Source organism: Acomys minous (assembly GCF_964271855.1).
Source record: "Acomys minous genome assembly, chromosome: 6".
Classification (NCBI taxonomy): domain Eukaryota; kingdom Metazoa; phylum Chordata; class Mammalia; order Rodentia; family Muridae; genus Acomys; species Acomys minous.
Window position 1 is genome coordinate 122,261,645 of NC_140487.1, and position 21,186 is coordinate 122,282,830.

At 55.6% G+C, this 21,186-nt stretch overlaps 1 protein-coding gene across 6 annotated transcripts in view; it reads left to right on the forward strand.

Moving 5' to 3' along the window:
- CASZ1 (castor zinc finger 1) overlaps nucleotides 1–21,186 on the forward strand; it is a 151,207-nt gene that overhangs the window by 106,392 nt on the left and 23,629 nt on the right. For 5 of the 6 annotated variants that reach the window (XM_084786697.1, XM_084786698.1, XM_084786699.1 and 2 more), the window contains one exon: nucleotides 19,068–19,556. In XM_084786697.1, coding sequence (XP_084642823.1) covers nucleotides 19,068–19,556 — 489 coding nt within the window. Of the gene's footprint in view, nucleotides 1–3,391; nucleotides 3,533–19,067; nucleotides 19,557–21,186 lie in introns of those variants that run through there. The other variant, XM_084786700.1, reaches the window with a different exon arrangement.

The window sequence follows — 21,186 nt, forward strand, 5'->3', positions numbered from 1 at the left end:
AGCTGGGAACCGTGCCTTGGGAACGGGCCTAGATGAGTTAATATTCCGATCAAACAATTAAAAATAGAAAATGCTCCCGTGGCACCAGCTGCTGGAGCTTTCGGCAACTGTCACCAGCGGGTTCAGGGGGCAGGTGGTACTGGAGGGAGTCTCTCCACAAATGGCAGAGTTCAGAGAGGATGGCGTGTCCACTGCTCTCGCAGGACCAGAGAAGAAGAGGGTGGGGCTGAGTCCATGCAGTTCCCTTTAGGGGCTGGAGCAGGGTCTGTGCAGCCTCAGGGCTGCCCTTCTCCCCTGCAGGGCCCCAGTAGTGTGGTGAAGTCATCGCCAGATGCCCTGGTAATTGTTTTAAGAATCCAACTTAAAATAAGATGAAAACTTATATTCCTGGGTGAGGAGCAATTTCCCATCTAGTCATAAATTAATGAAAGGCTTATAGCAGGCGGCCTGGCCTTGAGGCATGGTTAGCTGATAAATCCGACGAGCCCACTAACTCTAGACCTGGAAGTGCCCACCTCAGGCCAAGCCCCACTTCTGATGCACCATGGTCTGCTCAGGTAGAAGACGCATCCTACATGTGTTTATGGAAGCTGCCAACGATAAGGCCCAGCTTTCAAAAACTCCAGTGGGAGAGGCTGGGGTCTCATCTTTGGGCCCCTGAAAAGGCCCCGAGTCATCAGTTCCCCTGAGAAGAAGAGACTTTGGGACAGGTACCTCACAGACTCTGGGTGGAGTGTCCACCCTGCAGAACACCATGGTGATCCTCTGATCAACTTACTCCAGTCTACCTGGGACGAGAAAGATAGGTCAATGTTCTACGAATCCTGGGTTCCACATCAGCTAGCACAGGCTGATCAGCTTTGATTGGAGGCAATGGTGGAGGCTGCTCAATACAGTCCTTCCTTGGGGTGCTGGAGAGGCTAGGGACCTCCAGAGCTCATTATGTCCTATGCAGGAGGGGTGACCCACAGCAAACTCCACGGATGCCACTCTGCCCTGACCAAGGCTCACTGTGCGGTCTGCTGCATTCAGCTAGGTGTGTGTGTCCCCAAACACATCTGTAGATGACACCCAGGCAGGACAAGGCATTGCTCGGAGGCCTGGGAGCTAGAGAAGGATTTGTAGCTGTAACTCTTTACTCCTTTAGCACTGAGGCCTCTCTCCCTGTGGATCCCAGATGGATTGGGGCATGTGAAGGGGGCGTGATCCACATGACCTCATGCGTCCTCTGAGTCTCTACCCAGCACTTTCCTTCTGAGAGACCCATAGGACGAGTGACCTAGCACCCACCCATCTTAGAAGAAGGCAAGGTTGGGTGTGTTTCGGCCTGTTTCACTGATGTGAGGGGATGTAGCTTAGTGGTAGAGCCACTTGCTTAGAACATGAAGCACTGAAGGGGGAAAAAAAACAGAAAACACAGGTGGAGAAACAGGAGGCCCATAGTCACTGCCAGACTTGTTCCTAAAAGCCAGGAGACAGACACAGTACGGAGCTTCCTTGCCAGGGGGAAGCAGGTTTCCCTGAGAACTGTTCCTCATGGCAATGTCGAGGGGAAATTACAAAGCTTACTCTCTGGGTATTGACTGTTATTCAGCCTGAGTCCCTGAAGGGCTCCAGATCCCATTTAAGTCCACTTGTCCCCTTGGACTCCTCCCTGGGCCCACCCTACTGTGTGGTGGCTGATGCAAATGCCTGCTAAGGTTTACAGGAGAGTTTGCTTTGCTACAGGCCTTCACCCTTAGCAGCTCCTGTCTGGAGGGAGGCTCTGCCAGGGTGGGACACTGTGACTCGGCCCTGGTGAAATGGAGGGGAGCAGAGAAGAGCAGACCAGAGCACTTGTGGAAGCAGTCTAGATGAGCTTTGTTCCCCTAGGAGACAAGCCTTTGGGGTTGTGTTTTTACAATGTGCTTCCGCGAAGGTAGAAAAGGGACAGTCGGGGTGCGTTCCCTGGCCCACTGGGAGGTCACTTCAGCCATTTCAGGAGCAGCGTCCCACAGCTCTCTGCTGCTGCTAGAACCCACAGGGTTGCCTTGGGAACTACAGAGAGCAAAGTGGCCGCTTTGTAAACAGCTGTCTGATGGAGTGGGGCTCAGCCTGAACTCCGAACTAGGTTTCCCCCCCCCCTTTGCTTCTGTGAGTTTGAGGGGGACCTGAGTTCTTTGCCAGATTTGACCATATTATGAGTTGGGAGGCAAGGGTGCATCCTACTGTTCTTAGGGAACCTTGGGGGGTACTTGGGACATATCCACCGTGGCACCCTACATCTATCTACCCCACCCCAGAGGAAGAAGTTATGAAGCAACAGGGATGAGAATTCCTAGTCTAAACAACCCAGGAAGGTGTGCTCAGAGAGAGCCGAGCCACAACCACAGCCGGTGTGCTTGAATCAGAGGAGAGGAAGTAATCCCGTAGATGTTCTGTGGCCATCGATGCTCAAGCTGACACCAGCGAATTCCAGGCCCAGCTTCAGGCTGAGGCAGCAGTGGGATGAGCTGGAGGGCCGGGCCGGCCAACCTGGAAACGCCTGCCTCTTCCTTGCACACCTAGCTTACTGCCAGTGGGGTCATGACCCTCTTGATAATCAGGGGGGTCATTCTGGGGCTCCTTGGAAGTTTGCAGATGGCAGCAGAAGGTAGCTCCTGAGGAGCCTGTGGCAAGGCTAAGAGCCCCTGAGAAGGAGACTGGATGTTTTCAGTTTCCAGGTCCCTTGGGGGCCCAGGGGCAGATTGAGACAGGCTCCTTGCAGGGGAGGTGTTAACAAACAGCAGGTGATTAAACATGACAAGCAGTGACATTTCTGTTCAGGGTTCTCAGTCCCGGCAAAGCCAAGAATGAAGCTATAAACCCTGACATTTTGTGTTATGCACTGAGAGGATTTTAATAGACCTCGCTCCAGTCCTCTTCTCTTCCTCTTCACCACCCCCATCCACTGTCCCACGGAGCGCCCCGCCATTCCATTTCGCCCGGCCTCCAGGAGCCTTCTGGGCTGGCCGAGTCTCTCTCTGTCTTGGGCCCTCACAACTCTCTGTGCCTGCGACTCCTGGCCACGCTACACTGTCCACCTTCTCTGGCTTTGATCTTTCCTGTTGTCCCTCTACAACCGCTCCCCCCCCACACTTGCCTCCCTCCATCCTTCACTTTCTCACCTCCTTTTTTTGGGTCCTGATCTCACAGCCTGTCCCTTAGCTGCGGCTGCCCCAGTTGTCAGGGACAGCAGGTGGCTGTCCTTGTGCCCTCTTTGTGCTCATAACATTTCCAGACAGACTTGAGAGCTGGTGTAGGGAGATTGTGGGGCTTGGTGTGGGCTCTTCCCCCATCTTTTTTTTTTTTTTTTTTTTTTTGTTAATCTCCTTTTCTCCTTTTTGGGACAAGGACAGAAGGCGGAGGGAGAAAATTGCCCTACACTGCAAACAGTTGCTGAGTTTATTCAGAAAAGGACTGACCGGCAACAGTTGTTCTCTTACAGAGAAATGCTGGGACAACTGGGGCCTTCTTTGTTCTCTGGGCAGAGTCCTGTGAAGGGCATTTGGAGGTGAGCCTGGGGCTGAAGAGGGCAAGATACTCAGTGTCCGTTCAGTCCCACCCGGGGGAGTCCCCACCCCAGCAGGCAGGGAAGGTTCCTCGAGCTATGCAGGGTCTGGTTCAGAAGTCAGGCCACACCCTGGGTCCCTGGCTCTTCCCTAGTCAATGCAAGATGCACTTAGCTTTCTGTGTTCCTTTTAGTAAATATTTACTGGGCCAGACGCTGCTGCGCTGAACGGTGGTTCTGTCCTGTGGATCTCTTGATCTAATGAGGTGGATGGATGAATTGTCAGTGTAGAAGGACTACAAATAAGAGCTGGTCTCAGAGACAAGGACAGAGGGAGGGGGGTGATGTGGAGACCTTCTCAGACTGTCGCTAGGACCCCCGAAAGATGCCTAGGAGAAGGGAAGCCAGGTTCAGAGTTGAGGGTGGTAACTCTGCCTAGGGCTAAGTGTACTCAAAGCCTAGGGCAGAAGGCTGTGCTGCCTCACAAGCCCCGCCTGGCAGGGAAGAGATTTGAGGCTGTGTCATCCTACAGTAGGTGTCCTTTGATCTCTGGGACCCTGACCTTACTTCCACCTCCACCTACCTGGGCCAGGCATGGTGGTCTGGGTAAGATGGGAGTGAGGCTCACCCCAGTTCAGCACTCAGAGAGCATCAAGAAGTGGGCAAGTGTCCATAGGCTGGGGCCACTGCAGCCTCTCCTACCTCCTACTCCCTGAGGTGATGAGTCACAGGCAAAGAGGCAAGAGAGAGGGTACAGGCCCATGTGACTGGCATGGTGCAGGAGCCAGGAGAGCCTTGGGCCTCCTTCCTTGACTCTTTACCTGCTGATCTTAGGGCTCAGTGAGGCCAGGGAGACTCAGGGAGCCCCCTGAGCTCACTGTTGCTGCCCCTCTACTTGCTTGGTGGTTGTGAAGTGCTAGGTGTTTTAGGCTTCCTGGTCCCCAAGCTTCCCGAGCTACCCTCTAGGATCCTGGGGGGGGGGGGGGAGCGTGTGAGCGGCCCAGTAGGGATTCGAGATGCAGCCGAGAAGCTCCGGAAAACCAGGACGGGAGGGGTGGAATGTATGGACGGGTATCCCAGAACAGGACCAGGGGGAAGCCAACCGGTGCATCCCAAAATGCAGGCTCCTCATCAGGGGCTGGCCTCATACCCCAGTGCTAGGCAGCCATAGCCATGGGGCATCCGGAGGTCCCATGGGTCACTTTTTCTTTACCGATTTGCTGTTACCCAGGCACCATGCTGAGCACACCCTACCAACACATCCGGTTCCCTAAGGGAGACCAGGCTGGCTTCCCATAGCGGACCATAGAGGTACAAGGCCAGACTTCACCCCACCCCACCCTGTCTTTCTGACCAGCTTAGTCCCTGTCCCTTGATGCCACCTCTGTTGCTCACTTCCCAGAGTCTAGCTGGAACTGTGTGGACCTTCTAAAGGGTCTTCACTTGACAATTTGTCTGGGGTGGGGGCGGGGCGGGGGGTGGGGGGAAGGGAAGAGGAGTCCTAGAGCTCAGACTTGGCCTCCTGCCCTTGAAGGTCCAGAGCCAGGTTTTATTATAATCCCTACATCCTGTTGCAGATCCTTAATCAGCTGGATCCCAGGTTGGACTAGACCCTATGGTGACACTCAGGGCTGTAGCATAGAAAACCTGAAGTGGAGTTTTCTGGAGCTGGGGTTGGGGCTATGAGGATAAGGCAGGTGGCAGGGAGGAAAAGGGAGCCAGCACAGCACAGGATGTGGACAGAGCCCAGACCCACCCACCCACCCACCAACCAGGCTGGGGGTGGAGGAGCAGCTGCTGCAGACTTGGGAACCGTGGCTATTGGGGGGGGGGAGCCAAAGAGAACGCTAGTCTGTGGGGGCTGCTGTGTTGCCTTGTGCAACCAAGACAGCTGGCCTGACAGTGGGCAACATCTCTAGCCAGGAGTCAGTAGAGGGAACCCTGGGTGATGCTGGTTCGGGGGCCTATACAGACATCGCTAAACTCCAAAACCTGGAGTGTTACCTGCTCTGCTAAGAGCTCCTGGGTGGGCGGAGGGCCCAGAGGCCTGTCTCCTGTGAGTTTGGGTAGCCAGGGCCGGAAGCTCTGCTGGGAGGCAGCTAGCTGGTAAGGGCAGCCAACCTGGCCTTTTAGCTCAGCCTAGCCCTGATGCCTCTGCATGAAGTCTGGGCAAGATCTAGGGGGTGGTGGGAAGGACGCCCCATCTGAACCCTCAGTCTAAGGTATCGTGGTAGAAAAGACGAAGGGAGTACATGCAGGAGGCAGGGACAGCCAGGGAGCGAAAGCCAGCGTGGGCGGGCTGGCAGCGGTGGGCAGCCGGGTGTCTGTCCTGCCGGGGGCCGAGGCTGGCTCTGTAGACAGCCTCTTTTCTATATGGAAATGAAGAATTTAGGCTAATGGAGCTCAACCATCTCTAATTTTGCGATGGCAGGAGGATTTTGATTGAAAGTAATTAAGCAAGCTAGCTGTAAAATTAATTAAAGCAAAAGGGGGGGATTTTTTATTGGATTGGATAGCGATATAGCGTCTGTCAGGCGGGGGACGGATGGGGGTGACCTGAATCCTCTGCCCTCCCCCTCCCACTCGGGACGTTTATGTCACTTTAATCTCCTTACAGCGGCTGCTGTGCATTTGTTTGAAATAATCAAGGAAATATGGTCAGAAATTGTCAGCTTTCAGATCTAATTTACCTGACGGCCCCTGCGCAAGCCAGCGAGGCCTGGGGAGTGAGCAAGCGTGAGCAGTGGGGGAGCTGAGTGGGCTCCTAGCAGCCTGGGCTCCTCAGCCTACACCCTAGGCCCGGGCACCCTCCAAGTATGTGTGTGTGTGGGGGGGGGGTTACTACTAGGCCTGGGGGCACCTCTCTGGGCTTTGCCTCTTTCTGGAGCAGACACTCCCACCCCCCCACCCACCTGCTGCCTCGTCCCAGCACTAACCAGCTTTAGGGTTTAGGGAATACAGGATTAGGGGGTGATTGTAATTCCTTATTCCAGATGGCTGACAACTGCTAAACCCCTCCACAAGGGCCACAGTTTTAAAAATACTCCTAAATTAGTCCCCTCATGTCCTCCTCACTGTTGGCCTCAGCAAAGGGATTGAGGCAGCAGAGATGGCCAGGGTGGGGTGTGGGGTGTGGGGGGGGGTGCTATGGATTGTAGCAAGCTGCCTCCCCACCTCCTCTGGGGCCATGATTACTACTACCCAGGGCCTGTGTGTCCCAGGGCCCAAAAGGACTGCAACAGGAAGGCGCCTCTCCATTTCCAGTGGATAAACCAGGACAGAGCCCCTGTAGAACTGGGGTGCCGGACTTCCCTGTATCCTGTACCCCAGAAGCTCTGCCTAGAGCTGTGGTTTCTCAGAGGGGGTGGAGCAATGTGGCCTGAATCCTCCCAAGAAGAGTTCCCTATGGGGACCAAGGAGACGTTCTGGAAGAGTTAGTCTCCAAAGTTGGCGAAGGGCAGAAAGGGGCCTGATGATCTGGGCCTCCGAGGACTCAGGATAGGAACTGGGCTCTTTGCTCTGTCTGGTCCTGGGGAGGGAGTGACCCCGGCTTTCGGCCAATTCTCTTGGGCCTTGGCCCCCTTGTAGTTCTGAAATCTGGATCTAAAACAGCCTCCATCTGTTCTCTAGGTGGGAAGGCGCAGGCTTGTCCAGCCTGGACTCCTTCCTCGCCTGTGCCCCTGGGGCAGGCAGCAGGTTCCGGAACTGCTTCCACCTGTCCACGCTAGAGCATCCATTAAAGGGGCTCTTTTCCCACCTGCCCTCCTTGGTGCCACTCTGTCTTGTCTTCTCACCAGTGTTCCCCCTAGCCTGGAGGGTGCCTCCCACCCCCAGCACAGCTCTGGGGCAGGGTGACTCAGGCCGCCTCCTCCAGCAGTGAGGGAGGGAGGGTGAGGTGCCTTCCCAGCGCTACTGCCTACTGCCAATGGAGCATGGCAGCTGGAGGCTGGGCAGACATCACCTGCCCCCTTTGAGGTCTTCCTGCTCCAGCCTCCACTCTCCCCCATCATGAGTCACTGGGAGTCAGGGCGTGGGGGAATGAAGCCCCATTGAGCTCTCTCCAGAAAGAGGGAGGGAAAAGCTGTTGGCTTAGGACCCTGCAGGTCCTAGGGCACAGCAGTACAGGCCTGACATCCAAGAGGCAAGGAGGTCTTCGGAGACCCACACTCCCTTTCTACCTGCGCCCAAGACAGATCCCTTTGCGTTTTGTGTCTCTCAGCTTCCCAGCACCCAGCCCTCGTGAGGCAGGAGGTTAGAATGAGTTTGGCCACAGCCTCACCTCTTACCTGTGCACATAGCTCACAAACTAACTACTCCTGCTAGCTCTTGTCCTTTTGATGTGGAGGGACCAGCCCAGGGACCTGCAGCAGAGCTGGGAGGGCCTCTGGCCTTAAGCTAGGGCTTGTTTCTGTTGGTCTAGAGGTGCTGATGGCAGGTACCAAGGTAGAAGGAGGCTCTTGAGGAAAGCCTAGTCAGGCTGGCTCCTTGAGGTGTAGACACCTAGACAGAGATAGGCAAGCACGGGAGGGGAAGTGGGGGGGAGGCTGGGGGGCGTGAGACCTCTTTCTGGTCTCCTGGCATCCTGGGGGTGGTAAGACCTCGTTATGGTCCCCTGGCATCCTGGGGGGGTGAGACCTCTTTATGGTCCCCTGGCATCCTGGGGAGCGAGACTTTGTTATGATCCCCTGGCATCCTGGGGTGGGTGAGACCTCTTCCCGGTCTCCTGGCATCCTGGGGGTAGTGAGACTGCTTTATGATCCCCTGGCATCCTGGTGGGGGCAAGACCACTTTATGGTCCTCTGGCATCCTGGGGGGGGCTGAGACTTCGTTGTGGTCCCCTGGCATCCTGGGGGGGGGAGGGCGAGACCTTGTTGTGGTCCCCTGGCATCCTGGAGATCACTTTGCCTGAGTGGGAAATGAGGATGCTGTACTGAAAATCCACTTTTAGGATAAATTCTGTATGGTGAGGAGAGAACCTTGAGTCTACAGTGGCTCTCCTTGAAGAGGAAGGGCAGTGATGGACATTGGCAGACAGGCCACAGGATAGGCCGTGGCCACTGGGATGGGGAGAGTGCAGAATAGCCTGGGTGAGTGCACGCTGCCTCTCAGTGGGACCCTACGGCTGTGAGTGTTCAGGAAGGGAAGAAGCAGAGAGGAGCTTAGGTTTGGAGGTCAAGGACGAGCTCGGCAGTACTTTGGTGCCTGTCACCTGGCCAGCTTGGATTCCAGCTTTCTCCTTTTCTCTGGCGCCCAAGGCTTTGGGGGCAAGCACGCTGAGGTACTGGCCTCAACTCCCTAGTACCTTGCCCAGGCCGGGCTCGCTGTGACTGCCCTCCGCTACAGCCGTGGGTCTGAGCCTCTCATGTGGAGCTTGTGGCTGAGAGAAAAGGCCAAGTGAAGAGGCCCTAGAGGTCCCTGCACATCTTGGCGTGAAGACTTGGCCGGGGGGGGGGGGGTCTGCCTGACCAAGCATTCGGGATAGTTTCTTGCTTTAGGTGGGGCTTGGCACAAGTTAGGACAGCTGGTCTTCTTGGCCCAGAGCAGACTGAGGAAGGCTTTTCCCCCACAGAATCCTTACTCACACATTTAGGAGAGTTCCCAGGATGCCCTACCACAGGAGCTAGCCATAGAGTAAGGTACCTGCTTGACTGGGTGAAAAGTGTGGCAGGGGACCAGTTCCAGAAATCATTAACTTCAGGGTCTCCTAGTGCCAGGTCCCTGCTGGAATTAGCTAGATAGGACCAGGCATTGGGTTCCCGGAAGTGCTTAAGGCCCGGCAGGGCCAGGCCATCAACCCTCCCGGCCTTACAGAAGCCCCCTCTCCTCAGTTCTGTGCTGTCATGCCTTGTCCCCCCTTGCCCATCCTGTTACACCACACCATCATCCTTTCCAGTCTGGCCTCAGTTTCTCACCCATCAGGCCTTAAGTCTCCCTGGCTCATCCCTGGCCTGTCCTCCGTCCCCCCTGGCTTCACAGTCACATTTTGCTGCCAGCGCAGGGCACTGAAAAACTGCTGGCACTGCCAAAAACCCTGTGTGCGCTATGACTCCCCAAACATCCCTTTATTTTTATTGTTCTGTTAATTACTGTTTAAACTTTAATAAGTCACTTCGTCAGGAGGGGGGACCTGCCGTGAGCTTTTCTGTGCAAACATGGGCCGGGAGTGACTCGGGTGTAATATAACCCTTTATGCGATGTGGGAATGTTTAGATTGTAACAGAAACTTGTTATTTTAATGACAGTTGGGGGGAATCTGAGCACAGAAAAGAGAGAGGTGGGCGCTGCCGTCCATTCCCACCGAGGGCTCGGAGTGGCCAGGCCTCTCAAAGGCAGCTCGCTCTCTGCCACAGCACAGGGTCCAGAGAGCAGTGAGCCCCTTGTGGGCAGCTGCTGATGGAGCTGGACAGGCAGACTCACTCAGAAGGTGCCTTCAGAGGGAGCCTGGTGCTCTGGGGTGTGAGGGCCTGGCCAGGTGAGGCTTCTGCAGATGTGGTGTAGGGTCCATGGCAGTCACTGGTTCTCTGGGCAGAGACTGACAGGGCCATGTGAGGTCCGACTCTGTACCTCGCTTCTTCGAAGGCTGCAGAGAAGGGGTCTCTCTTTGAGGTCAGCACTGAGTGTAATAGAAACGGCTCATCACCTCTGTCCCAGACAGTCACGCTGCCTCCCCCCACCCCCCCCACCCCCCCCACACAAGGACACTCTATTACAGATGTAGACACTGGGGCCCAGGACAGAGGAAGAGTTGAGCTTAAAGCGGCAACTTTTTGAGAGGAGTAAAGTATCTACTTCAGCTGAGTACACCAGGAGGGTGGAGATGGAGGCAGTGAGGCCTCACTCTGGGGTCTGAGATGTTTCTCATCAGTAGTGGAAGAACTTGGGCAAGACTCACCCTCAGACCCCTCCTTCCATCATGAGCAGCTAGGAGGTGAGGTCAGGGTCACCCAGAATTCTGCTGATGGGGACTACCTGCCACCTTCCCTTCATTCTCAAGACCAAGAGTGAAGACAAACAGCAGCTGCTGCCCCAGGTCCCCCAGGGTCACTTCTGCCACGCACCTGCTTCCAAAGTAGGGACACCTAGGGAAGGCATTTTGTCCTAAATCTATGTGGCTCCCTCTAAGACTCCAAGACAGCTTGGGATAGGTTTCCCCGCTTTCTGTCTTTGACCCATCTGTCTGTCCATGACTGCATGTAGCCATCCCTTGCTGTCTTTGGAGCAGCAGAAATGAAAGAGTGTAGCACTCAGCATCATAGGGCTTGCTCCTGACTGCTGCTGATGAAGGGGTTCAGGGTGAAGTTTAAGGGGGGGGCAGCTTTCATCCAAGGCAAGACTAGCTGAGGAGGTTGACGCTTGCATTCTGGGCTCACTAGTCTGGCTCTGATTGCCTGCCTCTCCTAGAAGGCACCACGGGGGTGGGGGTGGTAAGGGGTGGGGGGCTGGCTCTGCCCTTCTCCCTTCCTCCTGCAGGGCAGGACAGAGCCAGAGGTTCAGGTCCCAGGTGCCCTCAGGCTAAATGGACAGCCCCCAGATGGTGGCCACGGCATGGACCACGAATCGCTGAGGTTTTCCTTTTCCGAGCAGCGCGTTTCCCTAAATTGTCTTTGACTGCGTGCATGGGTAATGAAAGTTTATGCCCTTGTTAGAAGGACAGGCGGCCAGTTCCAGTTAGAACTGGGGCTGTCTCCCTGCCAGCCCCCTCAGCCCCCTCAACCCCCTCCCCAGCAGGAGAGAGAGAGAGAGCGCTAGGTGTGTGTGTGTGTGTGTGTGTGTGTGTGTGTGTGTGTGTGTGTGTGTGTGTTTGCACACACACACACTCACAAGAACAGCCCCTCCTTCCCTGGTGAATAAGAAGGCTGTTAGGGGAAGGGAGAGGGGACAAAAAAAAAAAAAGAAAGAAAGAAAAAAATTTCCATATTTGTGTAAGTTGCTTTAAAAGCATTTTATCATGTCATAAAAAAGGGAAAGTACTCTCAGAAATTGATCCTCTCTGCCAGCCCATTGGACAGAAGGACGTTGGGATGTTAATGGCCATCCTGCTCCAGGGTGGCTTATTAAAAAATTTATACATAAATGCTTAAAATTGCATAAATTATTTAAAAAAAAAACCAACAAAGTAAGCAATTTGAATTCCCTCTTTTCCACCCCTTCACTTGGTCCCCCCTTTCCCAGCCCCTCCTCGGGGCCCTCCTGGTCCCCAGGCTCTTGTGCCCTCCTTGGGGTGTCCCCCTGCTTTCTCCACTTCCCGCCACACCCCAGACACAGTCTGCCCTGCCTTCCTTAGGGGTTTCCCTGCCTCACCCACAAATGAATGAAACAGCCAGCCCACCACCAAACACTCACATGCACACGCGCTAATAAAAACACCACTAATAATGCCCCAAATCGCGAAATTAAATATTAAGGCCAAGGGAGGCGGGCGTGGAGTGGAGTGGGGCTGCCGCCACCGTCGCTGAAGTCGGAGCTGACGAGTGTGTCTCTCGCAGGCGTGGAATGTCACCCACACATCCTGGAGACCGGAGTGGGGAGTTTTATGATGGTTTTTCATTGATTTGTTTCCCCAGCGCAGCTGCCGACCTCTATTGAGGGACAAACATAATCAGCACTGACGCAAATTAGATGGTTATTCGTTTTGAAAATTGACAGAAAAACAATAAAAAAGATGAAATGCTCCCAAATCAATAGATATAATGAAATTCAAATAATCCGAGAGATGAGGTCTCCATGGCAACTGATAATGTGGAAAAGAAAACAATTTAATAAAGGACAGACACACTTTGAAAACAGATTGGGCCCGGGGAGGGGGGCGGGCTGGCGGGCGGAGGGCTGGAGCGCTGGCGAGTGAAGGATCACTGTCCGTCCCAAGGACACCCGCCATAATTAAGCGAGGCTTTCGGCCCCAGAAAGTGCAGATTCAGGTTTTAATACACAAAATTATTTCAGGAGCAGTGAATCGGAAAGTCGTTTGTAATGACCTTCCTGAGAGGCCCGGGCGCGGGGCATGTTGGAGGCTGGGCGGCCAGGCCGGCTGAGTTATGGCATATTTGTGTTTTTATAGTGCAGAGGGGAGGGGGTGGTGGTGGGGAGGGGGGGGGGGAGAAGGTTAAACAGTATTTACAGCTCAGTTGTTTTCAGAGAGGAAAGAGAAATAGAGTTCATGGAAAGATGCAGCGGGCAGGCAGGCAGGCGGGTGAGCCAGGGAGGCCTCCGGGCTGCAGGGAGGGGAGGTGGGCCCAGCAGGTCTCCCTCTTAGGCAGCCTGACCTGCGGGCTGTTTCTCAACCCTAGAGGGTACTCAGAGATGCCACCCTCCTCCAGTTTCCGGTACAGCTCACATAGTAGTGTCTTCAAGGTCTGGGGCCTCATGGAAGATGGATGGGCAGCGCGTGTCCTGGCTGCATGGATGCCCAAGTGTGCCTACTGAGTGAAAGGGTGGGGCATTGCTGCAGCTGCTACCAGGAGGCACCTTGCTGAGTCTTGTAATTCTTCAGGTGACTCTTTCCTTTTGGGGCCTGGTCTTGGCTGGGGCTCAGTGGGTAAGAACCCAGATGACCTTGTGAGGACCACCTAGCCTTCTCTTTGGCTCTGCCCGCTCTTACAAGTACCTGCCTTGAGCTCAGTTTCATTGTTTTGAAGAGCTGAGGACCACAGATAGGAAAGGGACCGAGCTGATCCTTCCTCCAGTACCCGTCCCCAGAGCCACTTGCCTGCAGCAGGGTAGTTCAGGGGTTGAGAAGCCATCCTGGGGCAGGCGGGGGGGGGGGGGGGGGGCGGGGCCCGGACGGACGGGGACACCCAGGCCATCCCCTCACGTTGTCTCCCCTCTGGCATTGGGTACTGTGTTTGTGTTCTACTACCATGACCACAGAGCACATCCAGAGCCCGGGCCACTCTGTGGGCCCATGTGTGCACATAGTGTAAGTACACAACCATAGAGACACACACACGTGTACATGTGAATGTGTGGTGTGTGGGTGTGTGTATGTGTGTGTGTGTGTGTGTGTGTGTGTGTGTGTGTGTGTGTGTGCAGCCATGCACACGAACATAAGTAGGCAGACACAAGTCTGTGTGTATTTGCTCAGTGTGTGTTTTAAATCTCCCCTGGGTGGCAACTCTCTTTTTTCTCCCCTTCCTGTTTGGCTGTGACCTGGGGGAGATTGATAGCCAGCCTGTGCCGTGGATGCTAACAGTTCCCTTGATTTATAGAGTTACTTACGCTAAGTGAGGCCACTTAGACGCGTCTGGATAGTAAACCTTTTAACTGAACTAAAAAAAAAAATGAAAAAGAAAGAAAGAAAAAAATCATAATAAATAAATAAACAAAGGGGGGCAAGCTAGAGCCCGGTGACCAAGCCCTGCCCGTTCCCCCAGCTTGCATCTGTTGAGGGCCAAGAATCCTAGGGTAGCAGCAACTACTCTTTCCTCCCACGAACACTCAGAAGCCCTTGTGTCCCCAGCCAAGGTTGGGATCAGGCCCAAGAAGGGACATCCCTCTCCTAGGGGACAGTTCCTGGCTAGGAGAGCTAGGGGAGGGAGCTGTTCCTATGCCGATAATGAGAAGGGGGCAGGGGAAATGAGGGGGTCTGTGCCCAGCACCCTTTCTTCACTCACATGCTTTCATGTCACGCCCTGTGCCCTTTGCCACCGTGATGGCTCTTGTCATCATTTTTAAAGTTTGCCCCCACATCTGTACGGAACAAGCCACTATGTGGGAGGAGCCAGGGTGATGCAGGAAGCCAACTGCCTATCTCATTTTCAGAACACAGCCTCCTGCCTCAGCCCAGCTTCTGGCCTGTAGACAGTGCTCTCAAGTGGTGCTGAGGCCAAGGCACAATACTACCAAATGGGGTCTTGTGGCCTGTGAAGCGTAAGCTCCTTGTGGGTAGCCGGGGTAGAAAGTCCCAATAGTATGGCACCTCTGAGACTCCGGGACAGCTGGTGGAAGGCATGTATAGGGTTTAGGCCCTGTGGCCTTGGACATCTGAGCCTGGTGGGAGGTGTGTTCTAGTGCTGACTGGGTGACAGTAAGCAATTACCAATCTCATTACTTCTGCTGTCTCATCTGGAAATGGGGACCACACAGCTGACACGGTGAGATATGACGGGATCACCAAGGTATGAGCCCAGGCAAGGTGCTCTGGGGGTGTCACCTGCCATATGACTATAGACACTGTGGGCTAGGACAGTCACCAGAGAGGCATGTGCCCATGGCCTCTGAGCGTCTGGCCAAAGGCAGGCAAAGCCCCATGCACCCCCACCCCAGGGGACTGGCTGCTGGCCCCTGCCTCCCCACCTCCTGATATACAGCGGGCATTAGGCCGCCCAAAGGGGATACTGCATCCTTAGGAAGAAATATGTCCTCATTTTTCTTAAACACCGTTTCCACTGAGTGAAATGTTTAGAAGGGACGCGCAGGGAGAACTTTATTTCCTACCAGGGAGTTCAGAGCCACCAAGCAGAGGCCATAAAGCACTGGAGCCCGGTGGCTGACAGGCAGCCTGGCCACGAAATACATTACTCATGGGGGGTGGAGGTAGGGGGCTGCCAGGCCTGCCCAGCCCCGTGAGACTGGCTGCCTCCACCCCAACAGGATCAGCAACTCCGGGAGCCAGGGCTCTAAGGCGGTGGGCATCAGGCTTCCTCTGTTGTGCTCAGGCTGCCTGTGAGAGAGGGTCTGGCTGGACCAGATGAGGAGGGAGCTCTTCTTCTAGCTACGCCTTGTCTTTACCTCATGGTCAAGGAGGTAGGGGACACGGGGCCCAGGTGCAGCCCTCTGAGCCCCCCCTTGCTCACCAGAGCTGTCAGGAGCTCTGGCCTTCCCAGCCTTCAGAGGGAGTGATGAGATTCATGCCATCTCGGGCCCTTCTCCCGAGGCCCTCCCTTCATTCGATTTCTGAAGCTGGCTGATTTGAATATTTATAAATATCAGTAAATTATTTATTGTAGCAATCTGCTGCACCATTTTATCCATCGCAGTTAACACTTTAGGGGGCTCCAAGTTATGGGAACAGGAAGTGAGGTTGAAGAGGAAATGGGATGGGGGAAGGAAGAACCCCGTGTAGGAAGCCGGGGGTGTTTCAAGCCCAGCCTCGGTGGCTCTTGTGAGCATGTCCTCATGCTCTGGGGGGGGGGGGGGGCGGGGATGTCTACAGCTCCGGGATCAGCTTCCTTCTCTGACAAATGGGATTATCATGGTGCCTGCTCAGCTGCCCTTAGGAGTCTCCAAGAGTCCCTGCTGGAGTGATGGGCAATTGTGCGTCTCTTCACCAACTCCGACAGGCTCCGCTTTTTACTTGGATGCCCGCTGGGGGCTTATTGAGTTTCAAGCTTCATGCGAACAGAGACCCAGGGAGCTAAGAAGTGGCTGACAAGGAGCCTGAAGGGATAGCCTCCGTCTTCCTGTCTCTCTTTTCCTCTACTTTCCTGTGTCAGATGAGCTTTCCCTGTCTTAGTTTCTTGATTGAGATGTGACATCCACCTGCCTGTTGCCCCTTTCAGCTTACTTCTTCCACCCCTTGCTTCCCAGGCCCTGTGCTTGGCACAGACAGACCTCACCTTGCACTTCTGCAGTGCTTCCCCAGGGAGAAATCTGGTCCAGGCTTGGAGCTCACAACGGGGCAGAGCCAGGCCGGGCCAGGCCATGTGCTCAGGGCTCCAAGACTCTAATCCACACTGTACACTTCCTAGTGTTTACCCTGCTGGTGCACAGCCTCTGGGGTCAGGAACAGACCGGCCAGGAATGGGATGCACACTTCCTCCGCTACCCTCTCCTCTGCCTCTACCTTCACTGACACCACTGAGTCTGCCCATCTTTGGGTGAGCAGACTGGGAGCCCCCCTTCGGCTTCCTACCCTCCAGCCCAAGCCTGCCTCCTGGGCAGTATTGTTCCCAGAGGAAGTGTCCAGTGTAAATAGAGCAGCGGGCAGGCTAGTGGCGGGAAGGAGATGAAAGGGGCAGTGACAGGGCCGGGGACGGATGGCTTCCTTCCATTGAGGCCTGGCCGTGGCGTTTATATTGTAGGGAAGAGAGTCAGAGGAATGTTTACATGCATAGGAGTCTGGGGTCAGACCAGTGGGGGGATGCTAATCTGTAGGTAGATCCCAGGGCCTTGAGGGAGGGGCCGGTTTAAGTTTATTGGGGGCCCGGAAAGTAGGCAGGAGGCTCAGCCCCCAGCCTCATACATAAGCCCCTTCCTGTCACCCCAGCCTCGCACTCGCGCACGTGGACACTTACGACTGTAAGCCTGTTTTTGCCTGTGCCTTTCTTTCCCTGTGTCCTGGGCCCAGACCCCTCCTCCTTCTCCACCTCCACCCTTGGGACCCTCAGTGGAGTCAGGGGGAGGGCAACATCTGGATGGCAGGTGGTCTGGGGCAGAGCAGCAGCTGGAGGGCAGGTGTAGAGGGAGTTGGCTCCGAGCAAAGGGAGTTGAGGCTGGGGGTGGGCCCTGGGTGCACAGCTGCATCGCAGCTGGTGGGGTCCCCGGGCAGAGACTCGGCATGGAGCCGAGATGGAGAGAGGGTGGGTTGTGCTGGGTGGGCCGAGGTTCAGGGAGGCTCCAGGATGGGTGGGGACCAGAGGAGGGGGTGTTGCCAGAAGCAAGTGCAGCCCTGAGAGCTTGTGCTTCCCTCTTCCTTGGGATAAATATTTATAGATTCATTTGCCGTCTGCCATACACACTTGGCTGCTTACCTCCTGGTAAAAATAGTGCAGGCTCCTCCACTCCTGCCTGCCTCTTCCCATCCAAGACAGAGACAAAGGGGCCCAGGTGAGGCCTGCTACCCTGTTAGAAGTCATGCCCAGTGGCTGGGTGGGATGGGGTGTGACCGTGAGCCCTGTCACTGAGTTTCAAGACTTATCCACATGTGAGCGCTCAGAGATATGTGTTGGACAGCACAGACCTGGTGCCATGCGCAGACACGAATACAGTGGGCACTGGTTTGGGCAAAACCATGGCCTCTGGACTAGGAATATGGGAACTGGACTGAGCAGATCTTTCTGCGGCAGAGGATTAGGCTGTCATTACCTAGTCCCTTCTGGACCAGGCAGAGCCTCATGTATCAGCAGCTTGTGACAAGGCAGGGATCTGGGGTCACTGGGCATTGTATATTTAAAGGGTAGTTAGTCTGCATGTGCGAGTTAAGGCTTTATCTTTGTGTGGCATGACCCTCTAGGCAGACACAGATCTAGCCACAAGTGGGCCACCCCCAGGAGATGGCCTTTCATGGTATTTGGCAATTATAGGTCATAGCCCCTGAACAGAACCCCCCATATAGACTTCTGACCCATATGGGTCGTGGCAGTTTCTCTGGCAAGAGCTATGGAAAGTAGATGGGACCCCTATATGCAAAGGTATTGTGAGCAGAGACCTCCCATGTGGCCACTACCCTGTGTCTGGCTACACTACAAGGTCTGGCACACAGCAAGACCTCACTAAGTGGATGGGAGGACAGATCGCTCTATGGGGGTGCAGCTGTATGTGTGTCTGCTCTTGTTAGTCTTCCTGGCCAATGTGCCTCTGAGACCCTACAGGGCCTCATGAGGGCGGAGGCCAAGCTGAGCAGTGTGAGGGGATGGCTTCTGGCTCCTCGGTGGCTGTCTCCAGAGGTTAAGCGCAGGATCTGTAGCTTCAGCTAGTCCCTCCCTGTCCTCACTGAGGGTCCCCTGGATTAGGAAGGAGACTTCTCAGGCCCAGCCAGACCTTCCATAGGAGCTAAAGAGAGACGGAAGCCCTAGGACAAGAAGAGTGGCCATAGGACGGTTATGAGGAGCTCTGTGTTTGGGTGGCCCATACTGTTTGTGGAAAAGAAGCAGCCCTAGGAATGGCCAGACTTCAAGTGGGGGTGGGGGTGGGAAAAGCAGAAATGACTGATGGGAAGGGGGCTTTAGAGAGGACCTGAGTGACCAACCCAGGTCACTCAGCCTTTCCATCTCATGAGCAGAAATAGGAACTAGGGGCCAGGGGCAGAGCCAGAGCCCTGGCCTAGCAAAAGAGCTAGCTGCCAGAGAACAAGGTGCTCAGGTGGGGAAGGTGCCAGCCAAGAGCTGCAGGGTCGGTAAGGCAGGAGGTTGGCACAGACTGGGAGCTGGCTGTGGCTGACTCTTCCCCGGGGACCTGTGGTGAGGTGGAACATTCAGAAGCAGAGCCAAGCTGTCAGCAGGGCAGCAACGGTCACTTGCCAGCCTTACCTCACACCAGCCCCTTCACCTGCCTGTGTCTTCATTTCCTGTGTTAAATGGACGTGTCACCTCACAGAGGGGCTATTTCAGGCAAGGCAAGCCTAGGAAATTCTTTCAGGAATCCGGCACCGGAGTGCTTGTTTCCAAGAATCATTCGTTCCCACGCCTCGTGTCAGGTTCTGTGTTGGGTTCTCGGGGCAGAGCAAGTGTGAGCCCAGCCTGGAGCACCCAGGCCGATACAGGAGATGGACACCTGCCAGGTGGACTCGGGGCAGCTTGACAAAACTGTGGTCAATCAAGGGGGGTGGAGAGCTTCTCGGTGTGCAGGCCTCTCACCTCCGTGCCCCCCTCCATCCCCGCAGCTGAAGGCACCCGGTGCACTGACCCACCTGCAGGCAAGCCTCCGATGGCAGCCAAGCGCAAAGGCGGCCTGAAGCTCAATGCCATCTGTGCCAAGCTGAGCCGACAGGTGGTCGTGGAGAAGGGAGCAGAGACTGGTCCCCAAGCTGAAGGCAGCCCACTACGTCCCCGGGACAAAGAGCGCAGTGGCCCTGAGTCTGGGGTGACCCGGGCTCCCCGAAGTGAAGAAGACAAGAGGCGGGCAGTGATCGAGAAATGGGTCAATGGGGAATACAGTGAGGAGCCTGCACCGACACCAGTGTTGGGGCGCATTGCCCGTGAGGGCCTGGAGCTGCCCCCAGAGGGCGTCTACATGGTCCAGCCACAGGGCTGCAGCGATGAAGAAGACCACGCAGAAGAGCCCTCAAAAGACAGCAGTATCCTGGAAGAGAAGGACTCAGATGGTACGGCTTCAAAAGACGACAGCGGCCCCAGTGCCAAGCAGGCTTCAGGTGTGTGTATGGCTGTGGGGGGAGGGGGAGTCGGGGGGGGGGTGCTGGGAAAGGGCACAGTGCTCTGGAGTGGCCCAGCAAGCAAGGGTGGTAATCCAGAGTATTCCTCCTTTTTTTTTTTTCTTTTTTCTTTTTCTTTTTTTCCAAACACTGATATCTCATCCATCCCAGCCAGGTCTGGAGATATGGGGTGGGGGTGAGGCAGGACAGCAACGGCAACTTCCTGAGTATCAGCTTGGGGAGCTGCTAGCGGTGGAGCTTTGAGAGGATGAGGGGGTCAGGTGGACATGTGCACAGATGGATGGGCAGGGGGGACGTGGGTGACCGCACACACCTCCAGAGCGGTGAGTCTGTTTGGGGCCATGGTTCCTGGCTGTGGTAAGAAGACCAATGGGGTTGTGTCCATGGTGGCACAAACAGCATAAGTCCACATCTCTAGGTCCTTTCGTGGTGGCCTAACTGAGACGTCTTGAAAGGGTTTTGTGCCTTCACTTCACCCTGTCTCCTTCCCTGTGTCCCGTCCTGCCCTCTGAAGCCACAAGCCTGGCTTGGCCCAGCCCGCAGATTCCCCTCAACATGCAGCTGCCCTGGACGTGTTCCTCTGGTTGACCTGTTTGCCACAAAACAGCAGAGGCCTGGCTTCCTCGGTGTCTCCTTGTCCTTAGGACACAGCAGCCTTCACTCCAGGGCAGGGCTGGCCTGGCATTTCAGACAGGAGAAGGGGTCTCCTCTCGGACTGGAGCCCTGGGATCTGGGGCCGGCTTCCTAGGCTTATTCCTGGAGCCCTGCGCCTCCTCTGTCTGCTCCCCTGTCCCCTTCCCCCTGCAGCGAGGGGCGCATCTCCTCCCTGTGCGGGGAGCCCTGCGCAGCCACATAATTATGCATATAAGATATAAACAGAGCTGTTTAATTATCCTTCGCCACATCAGTGACAGAGTAATTAACAAACATTGCAAGATCAATGAGGAGAAGTGTGACCTTCAGTTTCCTCTGATAGGAAAAGCCCTTGCTGTTGCCAGACACAAGGTGATTGTGCTGGGCCTGGGGAGAGGAGAGGGCTAGGGGACACCCTCATCCCACACCCAGCTCCACCACGGCCAGGGCATCAGGTCGTCTCTCCTCCGGTCTTCTCCCCCCTCCTCCCAAGAATTGGGAGCTGGGAAGGCAGGAGCAGGGCATGGACTATTGTGGCTGCCACCATCCCCCCCTTACCTCCCCCCCCCCCTGGCTCTGGCCTGGCCCCCACAGCCGTGAGCGCTAGGTCTCTAGCCCAAGCCCCACCTGCCCACTATAGGTTTGGCTCCCCAGGACTCTGGCTGCCTGTGGGAGACCCCTGCTGGTCCCCTCCCTGTTCGATGCTGCCTGCCCTTCGGAGCCTTCTGTTTCTCTGCCATATATAGTGAGGACTCAGCTGCCTCTACCTATTTTTAGCCCGTTTCCCCGGTCCCTGAACCACTTCACCCAGCATTCAGAGCCCACTCCCAGGCCAGCCCCCAACCTGTGTGTCTGGTCTCAGGCTTGCACTGATCCTCCGTCAGCTCGCCAAGCCAACTGTCCGTAAGCTCCTTGAGCCATCTGGGTGTCAGGGGGATGTCTGACTGTCCTCTGTCTAGTGGGGTCCCACTGCCCC